The sequence below is a fragment of the Anoplophora glabripennis genome, unplaced genomic scaffold, assembly GCF_000390285.2.
Source record: "Anoplophora glabripennis isolate ALB-LARVAE unplaced genomic scaffold, Agla_2.0 scaffold1330, whole genome shotgun sequence".
Lineage (NCBI taxonomy): Eukaryota > Metazoa > Arthropoda > Insecta > Coleoptera > Cerambycidae > Anoplophora > Anoplophora glabripennis.
Window position 1 is genome coordinate 60,169 of NW_019417403.1, and position 21,299 is coordinate 81,467.

At 30.6% G+C, this 21,299-nt stretch overlaps 1 protein-coding gene across 1 annotated transcript in view; it reads right to left on the minus strand.

The window, feature by feature from the left end:
- Positions 1 to 21,092, minus strand: part of LOC108915744 (serine/threonine-protein kinase Genghis Khan) — a 57,701-nt gene extending 36,609 nt beyond the window's left edge. Inside the window, exons 1-10 of the mRNA XM_018721865.1 lie at positions 20,816 to 21,092; positions 18,037 to 18,266; positions 13,888 to 14,144; positions 13,640 to 13,803; positions 12,808 to 12,958; positions 9,739 to 9,793; positions 9,337 to 9,542; positions 8,684 to 8,892; positions 1,374 to 1,633; positions 946 to 1,160 (exon numbers count right to left, since the gene is read on the minus strand). Of these exons, the coding sequence (XP_018577381.1) occupies positions 946 to 1,160; positions 1,374 to 1,633; positions 8,684 to 8,892; positions 9,337 to 9,542; positions 9,739 to 9,793; positions 12,808 to 12,958; positions 13,640 to 13,803; positions 13,888 to 14,144; positions 18,037 to 18,247 (1,728 nt within the window). The 5' untranslated portion in view covers positions 18,248 to 18,266; positions 20,816 to 21,092. The remainder of the gene's footprint in view (positions 1 to 945; positions 1,161 to 1,373; positions 1,634 to 8,683; positions 8,893 to 9,336; positions 9,543 to 9,738; positions 9,794 to 12,807; positions 12,959 to 13,639; positions 13,804 to 13,887; positions 14,145 to 18,036; positions 18,267 to 20,815) is intronic.
- Between the last annotated feature and the right edge of the window lie 207 nt (positions 21,093 to 21,299).

Below are 21,299 nucleotides of genomic sequence, written 5' to 3' on the forward strand. Positions count from 1 at the left end.
TTTTGTTCATTTATGATAACTCTATCTCATGTTGAAGTAATGGCAGTCAAACTTCTTACACGCTGTAGTCATATTCTCGTTACATTTTGTTTTTTAAATATTTTATAAAATTTTCCGTTAGGACACTTCTCTTGATTGCACAAATTTTTGCTATACGAGAAGTGATGTACCATTGTTTTGAGATGGGAAAAAGTGGGGGCTAGCGATGGATAATATTTTCAGTTCATTAAAATCAAAGCATTACGAAAATTTATTCCACAACTATTAAATATTTTGAACTACTAAACCCACAATCTTTAAAAAATAACTAGAAAGGTAGGCAAGTCTGCTGACGCGGACTTGACCATTCCCTCGGGCCTTCGGCTCCGCGGTGCATTCTCCGTAGGTTAGTAAATAATATATAAAATTTAAAAAAAAAAAAAAAAAATTCGACCCACCCGTGTTTTGAACCCCAAACCTTTGGCTTCACAGTCGCGAGTTTACAGAATGAGCTACAACGGTCTAACGCTGGGTGGAGCCTGCACGGGCTATTTGAAACTTGGGTATCCGCGGATATAAACAGAAAATTGAAAATGTTCAAATGAAGTTTTATCGTCAAAGTAGCGTTTCTAAAAGATCAGAACCGGTGCCTACTAGCAAAATAACGACTCACAGAGGCCCGACCGTCCGGGAAAACGCGTCAAGTGACAAAATTCATTTTGACGTCTTCACTGACATTTGTCTCCATCTCCGTTTAAATATCAGATATACTTCGGGTATCTCTCTCGCACCGAAAAAAGTCAAGGACCCTTTTTAAAGTGGAAATTTCACATAGAAGGTGCGAACAGATCATGTTCAGAATACGACGTTGAGATAAAGGCTCGCAAGGAAAGGCTTTGATAGGGCAAGTCGCCTCTTTTCGCAGCCGAGTGTGGGAGCGAGAGTAACCTAGGTAATATTACGCACCTGTCTAGAAAACTTCTGTTTCTGCTGCCTAAGTTCCGCTAATTTGTCCGACACCTCTGTATATTCAGTCATGGCTAATTTTTTTTGCGCCACAGCATCTTTTAACTCTTTATCTTGAAACTTCAATTTTTCCTGTAAATCTTGTTTATCTTTTTGAATTTCTTCTTTCTCCTGTTTCAATATCCTAATAAGTTTTTCCATTTCCTTAAGTTTACCTGATAATGCAATTCAGAAGAGAAAACGAAATAATGCAATAATTATATTAAATACAGTAGATTCTCGAATTTTCCATTCCTGCACATATTTTAATTCTCAAGTTGCTCAACTTTTGAGTAAGGTTTTTCAGTAAGAAATAAGTTTTCCGTTGTTTAAACATCGAAGATCTACTGTAATTATTATTATTTTTATATATAAATATATGTACTTACTGTTATCAGAGCCATCTAACGAATCCGTCTGAAATTCCCTTGATTGACCAGCTTCAAGGCTTCTTATTTGAGACTCTAGTTCGCAATTTCGTTTTGTTAAAATATTAATTTCATCCTGAAGTTTCCTAGTTCCATCGGGTGAAATTCGTTTTTCACCTTCTTTTTCGTTACCCATTAAATCGCTTTTATTTCGTTGATTTTGTTTATCAGTCGAATTCGATTTTATATAACACGAAAGATTACTTAAATCACAAATATAACTGCAACAAATATATTATCTTTAGGGCCAAATTATTAAAGTAAATTTAACTTACAGTTAACTAACTATAACCTTAGAATACGATTTTTTGCAATTAAAACGTACACCGACATCAACACATTCTAATCTTCCAGTTAGTTAACTGTAAGATAAACTTACTTAATATACGAATCAATGCATAAATAACAGACTTTCCTCCATTCTAACGCATATTTTTTTATAAAATGGAGTTAGTTTGAAACTCAAATTACTTTTTGTTGTAAAGAAATTTGTAATTTGCCGCTTTTGAACAAGCGGCATCGTAAATTACAAATTTTGTTACACCAAAAAGTTATTTAAGTTTCAAAGTCCATCTTATAGACAATCTGCGTTAAAATGGGGGAAAAGATTGTTTTTTGTACATTAATTCATATTTAGATAAACTGTGTAATAAAATCTATTAAAAAATGTATTGCCGATAGCCTATTTGCTGTCTTAATCACAAATGACAGAATTCGAAGTGTGCACTGTTAAGTAAATTTAATAAATTCGGCAACTATTACCCTATACAACTTCTAAATTGCTATGAATTCTGAAATTAGCAGGTTAAATGAAAATTTACATTTTTATTTTCAAATATATATCTTAAAAAATTCATATAGAGCATTCATAAATGATTACAAGCCACGTGACCGCCGAGCTTAGGCAACCAACATTCCACGGCTGGTACTGTCAACTAAAAATCTCCAAATATTAGCGGCACCAATATTAATACCAGTTTTGTGTAATGTTTTCGCTATTTATTTTTCTTAATTAGAGTAACTGGTTAAAAGCAATTATCCAGGCATCGAGTGAAATCGTCCATTTGCCCCACACTCGACGAGTTCCGCGTGCATGATTCCACCACGACTCCTGCTATTCAGGGGGGGATCAAGCCCATAAAACCAGTTTTCCTGGCAGAAAATGGGCAATTCAGATCTTAAACTCGAAGAACTCCAGCACCACCCCGAGGATCTGATACCGTTACCTAAGACCGCCATCCGAGCCGGAATAAAGCCATTTGGGACCGGCATATTTGTTGATTATTTACTACTCTGATTTGCTAACCTTTTTTTATCTCTAGCACCGACCGAAATTAAAAACCAAATAATTATTTATGGCGTACCGTTTCTTAGAGTATTAGATTGTTTATTGTAAAATAAACCAAACTTCCTAATACTGAATCTGTTTACCGTACCGATTTTGTGTCCTGACCACCAATATTTTACTATGTTCTAATTTTGTATTTCTTTACAGCGCCGGAAAACCGAATAGACATTTTAATTCTGTCGTAAATAATTGCTCTAACCAATTTTATTTTATTCACACCGCTTGTAAATTATTTTTACATTTCTGATTTTAGTTGTTTACAATAATTGTAATTAGAATCTATTTTACTTTTGATTGTTTCAATTTCTGTAGGCCTTAATAATATAATTTTTTTTTTTTTTTTTTTTTTTTTTTTTTTACACATACACATATATAACTTTTACACGTCAATCATGTAGGAACCTAAGTATAAAAAAATAATACTTGTTAAATCTTATTTAACGTTGTATCTTAGGTGTTAGGCCTACTTTTAGAAAACAGATAAAACAATTACAGTATATTAAAATTAACACTAAGAAGAAAAAAAAGAAACAAAAACGTTATACACATTGCACCTAAGTGAATTAACACTTGTATTGTGCAAGCACAAAATCCATTAAGTATATGCTGTATATACAATAATATGAGTAAAATTCAAATTATTATTATCATCTTTCGTATTAGCTAGGATATTATTCAATCAATGACAAAAAAGACAAATAGTTGTTACTTATGTATGTTTTGCAGAGGTGCGAGTATTTTTTAAAGCTTTTGGTTCTTCTTATTTCTAAGGGTAACAAGTTGTATGTCTTGGGAGCTAAATGTGTCGCAAATCTCAAACCTATGGTTTTATTATTAAAAGGTGTTAGTAAAGCTTCGTTTGACATACTCCGAGTTACCCTAACATTCATTATCAACTGTTTTTCATTTTTAAATACATTTGTACACAATGAATGGAAATACAAAGATCTAATATTACATATTCCATCCTTGAAAAGTAAACTGGTCGGGTATAATTTATTTTTTTTTAAAATGATTTTTAATATATAATTTTGTACAACAGATAGCTGTTTTAAAGTCGTATTATATAAACCACCCCATACCAGAATACCATAGCGATAAATGGATTCCACTAGAGATTTATAAACTATAAGTAATATTTTTTTGCTTAAGATATCTCTTAATTTGTAGAATCTAAAAATCAGTTTTCGAGTGTTCGCTGTTAATTTATTTATATGCTGCTCCCATTTAATGTTTTTGTCAATTACGATACCTAAATATTTTATGGAATATACTTCATTTATTACCATGCTGAAACGTTCAATATTAATCCTATCATAGTTGGGCCTATTTTTGCTGGTAATTGAAAATGCTATGTATTTGGTTTTACCAGCATTTAGAGATAACTGATGTCCATCTAACCATATTTTAATAGCAGTTATGCCACGTTCCATTTGTTCTTTAACTGTATCCCAGGTATCACCAGAGAAAATGACTACAGTATCGTCTGCATATGACAGTATTTTACCACTAGTATTTAAGAATAACAAAGAATTTAAATATATTATAAAGAGTATGGGCCCTAAAACAGTGCCCTGTGGCACACCTATTTTAACTTCCTGGGGATCACTAAGACAATTATTAACTCTAACATATTGCATTCGATCAGTTAAATAACTAGTAAAAAGCTTTAGCACATTTCCTCGAATTCCATAACTATGCAGCACATTAAGAAGCTTGTCATGAGGCACTGTATCAAATGCCTTAGCCAAGTCTAAAAACACTGCAGCACACTTTCTACTTGAATCCAGATTGTCTGTGATTTCCTTTACTACTTCATACATTGCATCCTCTGTACTTTTACCTTCCAAAAAACCAAACTGATGTGGACTCAATATATTGTTATTTTTAAGAAAACTTACAAGCCTAGTTTTAAGACATTTCTCAAAAATTTTTCCAAAATTATTTATCAAGCTAATAGGCCTGTAATTGGATATTCTCGTATTATCACCATTTTTAAATACAGGAGTAATGATAGAGCTTTTAAATTGAGAAGGCACAATACCAGTGGCAAAAATTAAATTTATTATATGTGTAATAGGCTGAACTATCTGCTTGTGAGATGACTTTATAAGTTCGGCAGTAATTGCATCCATACCTGGAGCCGAATTTTTTTTCAATGAATTTATTTGTAATATTATTTCATTTTCTGTAACAGGCGTTAAAAACAATGAATTATTAATTGGCGGTATTTGAGAAGAAAAGTCATCAGGTATCTTTATATTGTTGGCCATTTTAATACCAATGTTAGCAAAATATTCATTACAGTAGTTCGACATATCTTTATTATTATCATATGGTTGACCATCTTCATTGGCAATATTAAAAGAACATGCATTATTTTTAGATTTTTCATTGGTAGCTTCAGATATTACTTGATAAATTTTTTTCATATTGTTTTGATTAAGTAAAATAATATCTTTATAATACTCATGCTTACATTTTTTTAACAGCTTATTTAAATTATTTCTATATGTTTTGTACTCTATCTCCAAATCCTGAGAATAACTATTTGTCAGTCTTTTTTTCATTTTATCTCTAATTATTATTGACTTGGTTAGACCAATTGTAATCCAAGGTTTGATTTTCTTAGGTACTTTATTATTAGTGGGTTTGGTATAAGTACTCTGAGATACAATTTTTAAATATGTTTCAGTAAATATATTAGTAGCAAGTTGAGAATTATTTAATTGCAAAACATGATTCCAACTTTCATTTTTAATCAAATTAATGAATTTATTAATATTAATTTTAGAAAATTTTTTAGTATTAATTTGCTTGATTGTGTCATAACTTATAGAATCTTTACTAAAATGTATCATGACAGCATAATGATCAGTAACGGAGCATTTAAGTATATAGGAGTCAATTTTAAAACTATTGACACCCTGATTACGTTTTACAAAAATATGATCAAGGCATGAAGTAGATTCTTTTGTAGTTCTAGTTGGAGATTGAATGTAGGGCACAAATCCATGTTTAGCTAACATTGACACATAATTGTTCACATACTCATTTTCTTCTAATATATTGATATTAACGTCGCCCACTATGAGTTGAAAACAGGCATCAGCTTTATTTAAGTCTAAATAGTCATCAATATCATTGATAAAAGCACCTATATTAGTTGGATTGGGTCTATATAATGCAATTATCCTAAAAAGGACATTACCAATATTGATTTCCATAATGCTTAGTGTTACCCCACTTATTTCCAACTTTTTATTATGGATTGAAGTTTCAAGACCCTTTTTTGCAATAATTATAACTCCATCATTTTTATTAAAATCCGCATGATTGTAAAAGGTATTATAACCAGGAATATTAAACTGATCTATAGAATCCACTTGAAAGCATTCACTTAAGATAATAACATCATAATTATAATCTAATTCATAGGTTACAAAAGTAGCAAGTAATTCATCAAAATTCTTTCTTATACTACGAATATTAAGATGAAAGACCCTAAGAACAGCATTTGTTTCAAACAGTACCTTACTGTCATTAATACCAACATATCTTCCCATGCGATTTCCTCCGACGCATTCGAGTTCTTGCAAAATTAAATCTTCATTGAGTAGTACCATTATACCAATGAATAGTCCGTTTTACTTTGTAACAGCAACTTTTGGAATTCTAAACTGGCACATGACAGGTCTGAGGCAGCATGTTCAACATTATAATTTGTATTAAATTTTTCATTAGAAATAACACAGTTTTTACAACACAATTTCACTTTAGGGCAAATATTTTCCTCATGCTCTTCACTACACCTTGGGCATGTTAATTTGTTACGACAATCTTGCTTTTTATGATAAAAACCCTGGCAGTTAAAACATCTTGGCACATCCAAATCCTCATATACTGAATACCTTTCCCATCCAATACATAATTTTCTGTCAACCATTACTTGTTTAAATGCAGTAGCCGAACACTCACAATAGATAGTATGATGGTCCCTACTCTTTTTTCTAATATATGTTGTTTTAATGACCCCTGCCAAATTATTTTGTTCTGCAATACTATTATCAATTTCATCTGCAGTCATGTTACCATCAAAATTAACAATTTTTATTCTTGGCTTTCTCATTTTTGTTTGCTCAATTAAATAGTTGTCCTTTAGTTTATCCTTTACTGCTTTTTCTAAAATATCAGTCTCTTCTTTTGTTTGACAAGTGATATGGATAGAACCTGATTTGGTAGATTTAAAATGCTTTATACCTATCTTTAATTCTGAAGGATTAATATATTTGTCCAGATCCGACTTAGTTTTTCTACTATCTTGTTCCCCCTTTGGCTAAATAATGATCTTTGGCTGATTTTCTTTCCTTTTATTAACCTCTGGTGCACTAGTTACAGATGCATAGGATAATTGTGTAAAACTTGCAAGTTTATCTTCAACTTGTTTGACTTTTTCTTGTAGCATATTAATAATTACATTTTTGTCATCTATTATTTGATCTTTATCCTTTATAGTATTCCGTAAAAAATCAGTTAGTTCATAATTTCTGCATTTTTTGCATATAAATTTCAATAAACGAGTTCGTAAAGCTAAACATTTAATTTCCGAGCTCGAAAGCTCAGAGCAATCATTACATATTAAATTTCTGCACGAGTCACAAGGCGTACAAGGATTTTTTACATCTTTAGAAGGTTGCAAAGTTCTCTTACACACTGTACATCACATTCCACGTTCCATATGCTAAATTCACTTTCCTTTTTTAGAACAACAAAATTTGTTTCTATATTGCTACTTTTTACTTTTAAGATAAAGACTTGGTTTTTGTCACCTTCTTTTTGGCGTTTAAATAGAATTTCTTATCATTTATATCCATTACTATGAGTGCACAAATGCATAAATACCTCTATAGACGTTTCTTAGAGATCTTTTTTAATTTGTTATTAAAAAGCACTGCACTTTATTAACTGATGGGACAGATTTCAAAATTTAATGTAGATTATTTCCCATAGAACAAACACCAGAACTCACAGACTGAATTATTACTCTTTCACATATAACATTTATTTTAATAACTGAAAATATATCTAGGAAAGATATTTTCAGTTGTATTCATTCTTAATGCCGATAAGATTGCTAAATTCCGATCAGTAAAAAGTCTTACTATCTTTTTGTGACCTACACTAATAAGTCCGTTCATTTTAAAAGTAAAATAACACTACACTTTGAGAACTACTTTGATTAAAAGTAAGAGAAATATAACAGACCACTGGAGTTAAACTTTCTTAACTGTAGCTATCCCGAGTACTTACTCTAAACCGAGGGTAGGGTTCACGTGGAGTTTCCCCCACGTAAAAGATAGGGAAGCTGGCGCCCGAGACTCACTGAACAAAAATAATATAATCTGGAGTACGTTCCTGTGATGTCACTCACCGCCGCTGGCTGCCGAACACCACTGCCGATAAAATAGTAGTCAAGGGTCATCACAAAATTGGCGCCCGAACTGGGACGTCAGTGATGCCAATATTGTAAATTGTAATTCAAATTGTGAATAAACATCCGTTTAGAGTTGGTAGTCTACCAGGGCATCCACAAGTAACGTCTGAACCGACCGTCACCAATAAAACAGAAGTATGCTACAATATTAATAATTTGTTTACAATGAACAATGACAAACTGTTGCATCTGCACTCAAAATAATGCGATTGCCGATTGGTTGAATAGATTTTCTTGAAAAATTACACAAATCATCAACCGGTGAAAGAGAATGCTGTTAATAATTTTTAATTTTACCGAAATTTATTGCCAAAGTGAAGGAAATAAAGTTACTCTGAACAAAATTAATGGTCACGTGGCTTGTAATCATTTATGAAGGCTCTGTATAACTCTGAATCACTTTTCAGTAAGTGGATCTTGTTACATTACCTTCCTTGTGTAAATGAAAATCCGATGAAAGGTAAATGAAGGCCTGTAAAGGCATTATTGGCAGTTGGAGGCAAAGCATCGGACAACCTTATGTCAGCATCGTCGACATCAAAATTTGAAGTATCCGTGGGACTGGATACTTCTGGAATATACGGAGCACTACTTTCCCTAATCGAATCCCAATCTACACCCTCGAACCAAGGGTGATTCTGGAATACCAAGGCATGATATTAAAAAAACCATTCACGTTACACATGTCTGCAATCTGTTATGTTGCATAATGCCTCAGATTACTAAAGAAATATCATTTTTAAAAACCCACAATACTTATAATTAACTAAACTGAACATTTTATTATACCCAATTTAGAAATGTTTTTGTATCACAGTAAAGATATTAGAAGTTTAAACCTGCACAACATCTATCCGTTTCCTGTGAATATATTATCAGAAAGATCTACCTCGTTAAAGGGACCTTTCTGATAATAATTTTCTTAGGTTTATGTCCCTTTGGCTTTACAGTACAAAGCTATCATTCACTTAGTACCAAGATTACAAAGGGAAGCTATGAGTTCTTTGTTGTTTTCATAAAAAATTCTCATCACGGGCATAACTGAAATAACGTACAACATAATTTTGGAAACATTTACTAACCTTGAAATCCTGAATTCCATTCTGTCCCAAACGAAATTCCTGGCTACATATTAGTTGTTTAATCAAATTTTTTGCTGCATCGGAAACTTCTATGTCAGTAGGAAAATCGAAACAGTTTTTATGGTTCATAATCTTTCCATAGGTCTCGACTAGACTCTCGGCATAAAATGGTGTTTCACCAAATAACATTTCGTACATGCAGACGCCTACAAAAAATAAATATGCTTTTAAAGGGTCTGCAACTAAAGAAAAACAACTAAAATGTTTTGAAAATTTACTGTTAAACTACGTTAATATCCAAAAAATTAACAGATTGTAAAATAAAAGTCTTTCCACAGTCATATTAGTTTTGTTTATTGTTTCAATAAATACTATGAAAAATATATTAACGTTAAAACTTACCAAGAGACCACCAATCACATTCTGGACCGTATCTACCTTGGCCATCCTCCATTGCCTAAAATATTATAAAAAATTACATGTTTTGCCCCTCTAATTTTTATTCAATTCTTAATGCTACGAATATATGTTAATTAATGTATAGCTTTACACTTTTAAAGTTACTAATAAAGAATTGGAATATTTTGTAAACAAATTTGAAGAATAAAAATTCTATAAAACAGTCGCTTATTTAAATAAATTAATGTAAAAGATTAAGTTAAACAAATATATTATATGCATAATGTCTCAAGAATAACCCATAAGGGTTAAGACCACCGTATAATTTCTAAAAAATCTGTTTTTTTATCGATTTAAAAGAAAACCTGCTAGAATAAGGGGAAATAAAATTTATGCCTGTACAAAATTTTTTTTCTTTGAAATTCCGAGCTCTTTCCCAAGCGTTACGTTATCAAGGGTACATCTCAAAACTTTAAGGAGGTTCGATACATCTCTTGCGGGGCAGGCGGTACAGGAGGGAAGCTTATGCTTATACACGGGAGTTTAGTTGCAATACCAACCTTACATAAACTAATCTGAGCGAACTAAATATAATATATGCGAATGAAATTTATACAACACATATTAGCTCACATATATTTTTTGTATTTAATGTGCGGCAATTAGGTTTTTATTTGAATAAAAGTGTCTATTTATTCATTAAGAACATGTAAAACTGTAGGTGAAATCTGGCAACATTGCACATCAGTAACGTGTGGTGGTAAAAGTTGGGTCAACTGTTAACTTTGCTTAGCGCATATACCGTTTACATGAATAATAAACATCCAAGATACAAACGAAAATTAATGACTGAAAAGTAATATAAAAGGCATATGAAACAGATAGAATCTGGATTGATGAGGAAAAAGCAAAATGTGCAAACTGACAATCCATGTGATTACTATCAAGAAGCTCAGTGTATGGTAGTGAGACGTCGCCTTGTCGAATTGAAGGTTATGACAGAACATGTATACTGTTCGTTTTACAAAGATACTTTCAATTTTTGTTTCAAATTGCTATTATATTGCATTAGATCACAAAAAATTTATTTAGTATTAATTTTTGCTACATATGTTTTTGACTGGAATAATTTTATAGTCTATAATCCAGCTATTCAAATATAGCATGTCAGTCAAAGCGTTAAATATAGCGTACAGTGTTTCCATATTTCCATTAATTGGATTAGATGTTTGCTCAAAGTCAAAACATTATCTATTCATTCCATTATCTCAATAATTAAGTAGTAAGTGCATATTTTTAATGTTTTAAAATGTTTAGTAATATTTATTTCTACAACTACATTTTTATTTTCCCGATCCTAACCATTTTTAAGAACAATATTCACCTTTGATGAAAGTTTTTTCCCAACCCCCATAAGAGAATGTGTATAACAGCATAATTTTAAATAACATTTTTCAAAAAACTATGTTGGCAATCGATCTGATATTTTTACACGAGGCAGTTTGCATATTAACAGATTTCAATTGCTTTGAAAACTTTCTTACCATTTTTTTTTCAGTATCAAACCTAATTAAAGGGGTTTTTCTTAAAACGCAATTTTTTTAAACGGCACACAGCATAATTCCAATAATTTTCATTCTATTTAATCCAAATTTTAACCATATCTTTAAAATATTCCGAAGACAAGAGATTTTTGATAAGTTAATTTGATATTTATTGACATTGCCCCTTTTTTGTCAAAAATTGAACTTTTTACTTTAAATCCTCGCCAATCACAAAAAATAATGTTTTCAAAATCCCCTATGTATTTTTCTAGTGGTACACGTGAAGAATAAGAGAAAATTTGTGGTTTTTTTTTTCATATTCAAATATGCGTCAGTTATACTGCATGCCACAAACCGCCTCAAATTCAATATGTCTCGCGAGAATGGCTTAAGAGTTTCCATTTTCTATTTATAAATAAAAATATTTTTTTGAACATTTAAAGACATGGTTAATAACATTCTTGAATATTATTATACTCTCACTTTTCATTAAAAAAAAAAATTGCAAAAAAAACATTTTATTTTAAAACTTTATAGTGATGTTACTCCTTAATTTCACTATAATTTTACTGCGGAATATTTCAAGATTATTTCATTAAAAAATTATGACCCTAATCTCAAATTAAATTATACCAAAGGATACTTGCCAAATATACTGTATTAGTAACTATTAGTAGTATTAATATTTTAAGATTGCCTAGATAAAACTAAAACATTCTCATTATGGTTCTAGTTGTAATAGCTGTTTTACATTGACAATTTATTGATCAATTAATGCATGAAGTCGCTTTATCAAGAAATTGGACAAGTGTAATGCACCAAATCTGCTGTCAAATAACTTCATGAATTTATTCATCAAGTTCTTGACGAATTAGAACATGTTCTAATTTTCGTCAATTTCTTCGTGAAGTTCAGAAGTACCAACCCAACAGATTTACACCCTCAGATCAGTAATGAGGTTATGTTATTGGAATATGTAAATAATTGTGTGGCGTCGTACTAGTTTTGCATTGTTTTTACTGATTTGTTACTTATAAACACTAATATTTATATAATATGTGTCAAAACGGTACCGCTGTTGTATCACTACAATTATAAGTGGAAAGGTGACATTTCTGAAATTTATTTGCTTCTTTGATTCATTGGTAGAACTGATTCATGTGTCAGAAAACTTGATAAAGTCTGTAGCAGTGTAAAACCACACTGTTTACCATAAATTCATGAATTAATTCATGAAGAACTTCGTCAATTTATTAATTAATAAATTGTCAATGTAAAACAGTTATTAATTCTCAATTCAGTGGTTGCATACACATTAGATTCGGATCGAAGTCAGTGATTTAGTGACTTTTAAGCTGTGTTAAATTAAGTTTCAGTTTATTTTCATAAAGACTACATCTATCATTTAAGATTACTTTTATAGTATTTTATTATAGCATTTTTAGATCCTGGAATTTTTTAAAGAGAAGTCACTTGTCACGTTTTTAATGGGGGGTGCTTTCATATATTTATTTAAAAAAAAACTTACCCTTAGAATCTCTGGAGAAATATAATCCGGGGTTCCTACTGCTACATTTGATTGCACCATTCCATCTTCATTTAATTTCAAACAACTACCAAAATCTGCTAACCGAATATGACCATTTGCATCTAACAGAACATTATCTGGCTTGATATCCCTAAAATAAGGAAGTTAAAATTGATCGCGGAAAGTAAATTTGTAAAAAAAGGGATCAAATAAGAAAAAATTAGTTTAATAAGTATTGCAGTCATTGACTGGAACTGACTATGGAAATGATTAACATCTACTCAATATGGAAAATAGTGTTCCTAAATTTTCAAACAAATACATATCCTAATATTTTGAGAAAATGAATTTATACAACACTTTTACAGTTGGCTGTATACTAATATAATCTATCTTCAACAATTTTTTCTTCTTTAATTGTATGATTTCGTAAACTAGTTGGTGAAAATTTGCTAGGTAAAAAATCGCGTTTCGATGAGCAGATGCAATCTTTTTTGATATAGCATATATTTTGAAAAGGTATTAAAGAAAGATATTAAAATGTTATCAGTAGAGGATACTGAATTTTATTATATTACTAAAATGTTTGTAAATTTATATTAATATTGATATTTTCACTGTACTAGTTAAACAATTTTCAGGTTAGTTCCAAATCGTCAGTTAGCTTTCTTGATGTTTCGAGAAACATATTGTTCTCTCCTTGTGACTGAAATGTCTCTCGAAACATCAAGAAACTGATGAGCTGAATCCGATCCCTTTCAAAACCGATAAAAACTTATGAGATAAACATACCCATTATCATTCTATTACAGGTGTATTCGATACTACTCACCTGTGCACATATCCAAGATTGTGAATAGAGTCTATGGCTAAGACCATTTCTGCTATATAAAATCTTGCCATATCTTCTGGAAGACGGTCCTCAAATTTACTCAATAACGTTAACAGATCACCCCCACAATAATAATCCATTACTAAATACAAATTAGATTCATCCTGGAATATTTCACACGAAATTGTTAATTATTGTCTATATTTTTAAAATCAATAATTTTCATAAGGCTCATTTTTACATATTACCTGAAATGCATAGTGAAGATGCGTTATCCATCTCCTATCACCATAAACTAAAACATCACGCTCTTCTTTAAAACATGCTGTTTCTGCTCTTTTAAGCATTTCCCATTTATTGAGTATCTTCATAGCAAACACTCTGTCCGTTCCTTTAAATTTTACAACACATACCTCGCCAAAAGCACCTCGCCCTATGACCTTTATTATCTCAAAATCATCTCTAGTTAGTCTCAGCAGTTTGACAGAGTTTGCTACAGGTTTTACTAGAAGAAGTAACACCTTGTTTTATTTTTCAATATAAATATGTTTAGAGAGATAATATTTTCTCTTTTATATCCACATTTTGGACTTGTGCTATATTATGGACTGATAAGTACATTCATAGATTTAAGAGAATGAATAACTGTGTTGACATGTGTTCAGTTAATATTAATAGTCAAGAGATTGAACATTTCAGTACTACTCGTGGATACCAATTTACAAGTAACGGTTTGCGATGGGATGATAAATAAGTGATATTCTTGCAACACGACTCATTTCAAGAGCTTGCGTAAACCGAGAACATAGTTTTGATAGTTCACATATGTGGCATCTGTGCACTAGTGAATCTAGTGAAGAACAGAGGGGTACTATTACAGTACGGAGATGAAAATTGACATTGACAAACCAATTTAGTACAAGTTACCTTATTACAATGTTGCTTCTTTAAATCGGCATTTCAAAAATCATCTACAGTTTCTCAAAATCTCTATATTAACAAAAAAAAAAGCAAACTGTTGAGTAATCTGAGCTACTATGTTTTAGATAAAAAATAAAATCATATTCAAAAAATACATATGATACGAATCTTTACTTACTGATGAAAGTATAAGAATCTATTAAATATTTTCAATTTATTAGTTGAGAAATTTTGTAATTATCTTTAAAATAAGCTTAGGGTTTTAATTATATCAGGACACATCTAAATATAATTCCCAATGTCAAGTCAAAATGTCCTCACAATATCCAGTTAAATAGAAATAAATTCTTGAAGCACAATAAAGTGCTGACCTCTTTAGGCCATCTATTTATTTATGTCCTGGTGACAAGTTATTGGCCCAAATCTATGAATGTATTGTGTGATTTTATTCCATTCATACAGTATAAATATCTGAACAAACCAAACAATTTTTCTTCAATACATCAGATAAACCTACACAGAGCGATTTGTGAAGATAAATCATTATGGTTTAAAGACTGACACCATTTCAACATAAACATGAGAATCATCTTTTAACCCAATTATAACTACAATTTATATACTTATTGTAAACAGAAATCCAAAAAATACATACAGTAGACTCTTGATTATACCCACAACTTAACCAGGCTGCTGATTAACTGGGCTGCATTATATAATTACGGCTTAACCGGGGCTTCCGGAATAACCGTGTTACATGAACAAGCCTGTTAACACAAATGGCGACGAACGGCGAACTTATGCGATGCATGATGCAGCGTCTTCAGTTCTGTTTTGAGTGTATTGAATGCGTGTGGCATTGGTACCTTGTGTCCGTATAATTACATATATATCCTACTTAAAATGTCTACTAAACATGAACGTGTAGTATTAACAATTCAACAAAAGTTAGAAACTATTGAAAAACTTGTAAATGGATGTAGTGTTAAAGCATTAGCAAATAAATACAACATCGGGGCAAACTGTTCATATCAGAAATAGCAAGCATAAATTAATTGCATTTGTTGCCAGAGACGCAGACAAAGTGGTATGCAAAAACGAAGAACTCTAAAATCAGCATAGTATGAACAGTTTGATTGAGCTATTATTGAATGATTTAACTAAGGGGGGAGAATTTAATGAATTTTCTGGTTGGTTATTAAATTCGCAATTTTAACAACTTTATTAAACATGAGCAATTAACAGCCAAACTTATAACTCCAATGAAACTGCCGTGTACTGGAAAACACTTCCTTTGAAAATGCTTGTATCTAAACAAGAACGCAGTGATTCAGGAGATAAATTCTCAAAGGAATGGCGTAGTCCTATATTGTACAAACGCTGCTGGTTCACCATAAACTGAAGTTAGGTGTTATCGGCAAAGAAAATACACCAAGGTCGTTTAAATGGATTGAATTTTCAGAATTACCTTAAGATTATTTTAATCAAAAAGGGGCATGGATGGATACGACAATATTTAAGGAATAGTTCCATCAACAATTTGTACCATCAGTAACAATTGATATTCAATTTTGGTAGGACTTAAAATATAAAAGCTGGATGGTCAAATTTGTGTGCGTTATTTGCCTCCAAATGTTACAGCATTATGATGGACACTAGAGTTATTTCATCCACGAAAAAGATTTATCGCAGTGGCCTATTCGAAAAAATTGTAAAATTGAATATGGATTTAAAGGAGTTCTGGAAGGAATTGACATTGCTTGATATTATCAGACAGAGACAGCATGGAATCGTACAAAGACAGAACTAAGAAGAAGAATTTAGATCATTTTGATGACAATGATGATTCCAACGATGAGTATAATGTGCCACTTGCAGTCTTATCACAAATACTGCGAGCACTTAACAGTTGCCAAAATGTCGATGCCAAAAATATCGAGGAGTGGATGCATGCTTATAGGTTAAAGCAATCAGCTGTGCGAGTGATCACAAAGCATAATGTATACCTATACAGGTTGTTACAAATTCGCTTCTCACTACAGGGATCTCGGAAACGGTAAGAGCTACGAAGTAGCTTAAATGGCGGCAAAGTTGGGTAATCAGGGGACCAACATTATGCCTCTAAAAAATCAAGGCTAACATGATTAGTTTTTGAAATATTTCCAAAAAAACCGAAATTTTGGAAATCCGTTTTTGTTCCATTTTAGCCTTGTTTGAGGTGATATTGAAAAAACACTTTCTCATGGCCACTTTTTGCCCTGTATCGAATGGCATAATCAATTTTTGTATGTAACGTTTCGTCTCTCCAGGACCATCATCAACTTCATTTTTTTAAATACGACCCTAGAAATTTTATTACATTTTTTGCAAGCCTTCATGATCCCTAGTACTGTACTGCCTCAGCCCGAACCAGATTTAGACGTTTTGTCTCGAAAATTTCATCTTCAGTGTATTTGTTCCAAATTTATCTAAATTTTTTATTTAGATTTCTTTGTTTATTGAATTATCATACACTGTAAGTGTCGTTAGACCCTGTGAAATCCATCATCATCCAATACCAATTTTAAGTAATATTTAGGTATATGGATTCTTTTGAAGAAAGCAATGTTTACGGATTAAATAACAAAAAACTACTATTTATATGTAGATTATAGCTTTGTTCCAAGTGCATTAGAATTAGTTTCCAACAGTCCGACGCAATCGCATTTGATTCAAAACAATGGATTTTGAACCTCATGTAAGCATTATATCCATATGCGCATGCGTCTGACTGTTGGAAACTGTTTTGGATTCTACTAGGAACAAAGCTTATATTTTTGGATTTTGGCATTTTACCACTAACTAAATATTTTTCTAAACAACATAAATAAAGAAACAGTTAAATTCAATTTAAAAATAGAAAAGAATAATACTAATGCTATAATTTAAATTTAAAAAATGGTAGTTCTTTAGAAATAAGGTTTATAGGAAACCAACTCACACTAACTGATATCTAAATTTAAATTATAAGAATTTTTAACGTTTAAGAATATTTACTGAAAATAACATTTACATTAAAACAGTTTTTTAGACAACTAAAACTTAAGAGGAAATTGAAACAGGCACCGATTATTTTATCAAATGGTAAAATCTTCCTTGATAGCTACAAACATTAACAGAAATAAGTAATAATAGAATAAATAACATCATATTGAGTAATGAATGGAAGCAGATAAACAAAGTTTAAACTGTCAAACATATTTTAAAAAAGTCATTCTTAGTTTTGAGAACGAAAACAAATTCCTTTTTGAAACATTAAGTAACTGAAACGTATGTGCATTTTTTACTGTCTGCATTTTTCAGTATGGATTATTGGCTAAGCAAACAATTCTTGACAGATTCTTTTGACCTATGGGTCTGTTTTTTTCCACAGGCACTCAAATAAACAGAAAAAGAATGTACAATTTACTGTCAGACCCTACTTGTGATAAACTTACCATATTCAATAAAATCCGAAACAGTTTTTTCCTTACGTAGGCTGGAGATACAGCATTCATCGTATAAGACTATAAGTAAGTCTAGTAGGGTTTCGATACTGAAACTAAGTTCCTTTCCCAGAACAGGGCCCCCTAGGAATAATCGTTCAAGATGCTTAAGCCGGTGTTCTCCAGGAGCACCTTGCATGGCCCCCACAGTCGTTTCACTCATCTGGCAATTTCATTAGTACCTGCAAACATCCAACAATTTTTTTTTAAATAAATTTTCATCAAATAATAATCATTTCCTAATAGTATCAAAGTTTAAAATTTTAATCACCATTCCGAATAAAATGTACAAACTTTCTATCGACCATTTTATTTTTTCACCAAATTTTATGCAAAGTGTCCTTTAAATATAAGCAGGTAAATGCAGAGGTTCTATTTGTTTATTTAACAAGTTCAAAATGAAAATATTTTTGGATTCTTGTTAACCAATTTAATACAACAAAAATTATTACCATTATAAATTATGTTAAAAATATCTAATTCTGACAATAGAAAAAACCAGTAGGTAATTAATTAACTTCTAAAATATGTACTATCAAAAGACGACTCAGACTAAAGTTTTTATAAAGGTAATATTTTTTTATAAAAAATTCTATTCTTATTCAATATACATATTTGATATGATTAAATAAGATATTTTTTTGTTTTAATATCAATAGTGCTTAATTCAGCACATTTTATAATGCAATTATCGCGTATTAAAACATTAAATTTTATTGTTTTATATCCTTTGATTTAATTACTTATAACCACTTATCATCTTTTCCAACGAAAGTGATTTTTCAGCAACATGAATCATTTTGAAACTTTTTTGATAATTGTTCATTTATTCTGCCTCATCTCAACTCACCATGCTAAATTATTTTATTTTTTTTTTAATTTCTACAATAAAACAGCTGCTTTAATCCTCCTTGACATGGTGTTGTAAAGTATACCTTATACATTGACCGAGACATTGACAATTATTTTCTCTATGATAAAAGTTACTTATATTTCTGAGAATATTGTTAGAAATATATACAAGGCGTAAATAAATAAGTGCAAAAAAATTCAGGGAGTGATTTCTTGTCGAAAAATAAGGTGGGTCTCATATATCTCATTTGAACATCACTTATGAAGATACAACCGCTTAAGGAAGGTGCTAAAAAAGTAGTTTTTCATTTTTTTCTGAAATACCAAAAAAATGAAGAAATGAAATTAAGTAGATGTTCTCTCCTATCGAGAAATCACTCAGTAAACAATTTGTTGATTTTCCCCTATGGTTGTAAGAAGTAAAAACATCCACCCTTAAGACTAGTTTCATACCATAACTTAACATAGGGTACAAATTTTATAGAGCTGTAATTTATCTAGTAGGCGGCTGTCACCTTGACATTTTGTAATGGCAACTTAATTGTTATATGTAATTAATTAAATAATTTTATTAAATATGTGAAAATAATAAACAAAAATGAAATAAATAAACAATATCTGGTAAACCAAGACCCAACCCAAAATCTTATGAGTGAAAAGATAGAATAAAAGAACTCTCTATCTAAAAAAAAATATTCTGAAACTATAGGCATACTAAAAAAAAATTGAAGGGATCCATGGGTCCTACAATCCTCCTCTCCGTTTGCGGTTTGATATTTTAGACCAAAATTACACAGAAATTTTCAACTAAAGATAAAAATATGTGCCAAATTTCAAACAAATATCTCTAAAATCACCGCAGATACCCAAAAAAATATTTTTTTAAATTTTGACTTTGACACCCTGTATTCTAAAAATAGAGCTCCAAAATGAAAAATGGCATAAGAAAGTCCCATTATTTAATTCCAAAAAATATGTGGTTAACAGCTTGACCTACTAATTTGTAACACCCTGTATATTAATATTTACATTAAAACAATTATTTGCATGAGGTCGTTTTTCTTGAAAGTAATACATTTAAAGATACTAATTAAAATATGAGGTGACTGATAATACTTTTATTAGAAATTGAATTTTAAACACATCCCTCTACCACACCTGAAGATTACCACTCATCATCCACCACTTCATGTTATTAGCATAAATAGAAATGATTAAAATAAAGGTTTTGGCCTTCAGAATATTAGAAATAACTATATATTTTATTTTGTTTATTGTGTTTCGTAAAGAACTTTTCTGTTAAATACTCATAAATTGAAACCTTATTGAAAATTAACTAGTAAGCTACCTACTGTAATAAGTTTGTATGTTAGAAAAGTCACTAGAAAAGCAATATTTTTAAATTAACGAAATCCTTAAGAATTTGTTTCGAAATGTCAGAATGTATATAATATAATTATAGTCAATAACAGAATGCAATAATAGTATACCTATATTATATATGTTTTTACTGATAATATAGCTGTAACTTTTTCTTTATATCTAATATGTAAGTAAAATCGATATGGTCGGAAAGATATACTCATCTTTTTAATGAATAGAATAGAAAGTTTTATCTAATGTCAAAATTAACCATATAAATATAATGGATATATACTTAATTAAACAGTGACGGAATAAAATGTTAATGCCAAATTGACTTTATTGCCAATAAAATAATTTATTGGAAAACTAGATAAAGAAAAAATAAGTAATAGAAAACGAGGAAGATTAACCTATATCTACATAAAATATTTCAGTAAAGACAATACATTTATTACAAATATCAACCTTTAAAAGGTTACGTGAAACAATAAATATAAACAATCATTAGAATCACCTGTATGACGCCGATTAATGATAGATTTTTATCACTTATCATTTAAATACACTTCAATAATAACTTTTGGTAGCCATTTTTGTAACTCCCCCACTGTGATCACAATTCACACATTCATCGTTTTATGTATTCGTTTACATATGATTTATATAATTTTTTTAATAATGAAATGAAACTTTTAAAATATGAAGATATCACTTTTATTTATATCTGCATAGCGGAAAACTATATTATAATATTTTTTTTATAGTTTCCCAAGATCATTGCCACCTGTTAACAGAATTATGTACTACGACGAATAAACTCACTAAACCTACACTGGCTTTATAAGGGATAGTGACAACAAAGCTATATGTCAACATTTTTACGCCTGCTTTAGATGAAGAGCGCCACGCACCATTATTCCATGGCTAGAAATTGGCCTCAATGATTTGGGATCGAGGGGGATTATCCCTCTTTATCCTGCCTCATCTCGTGTAGGCCT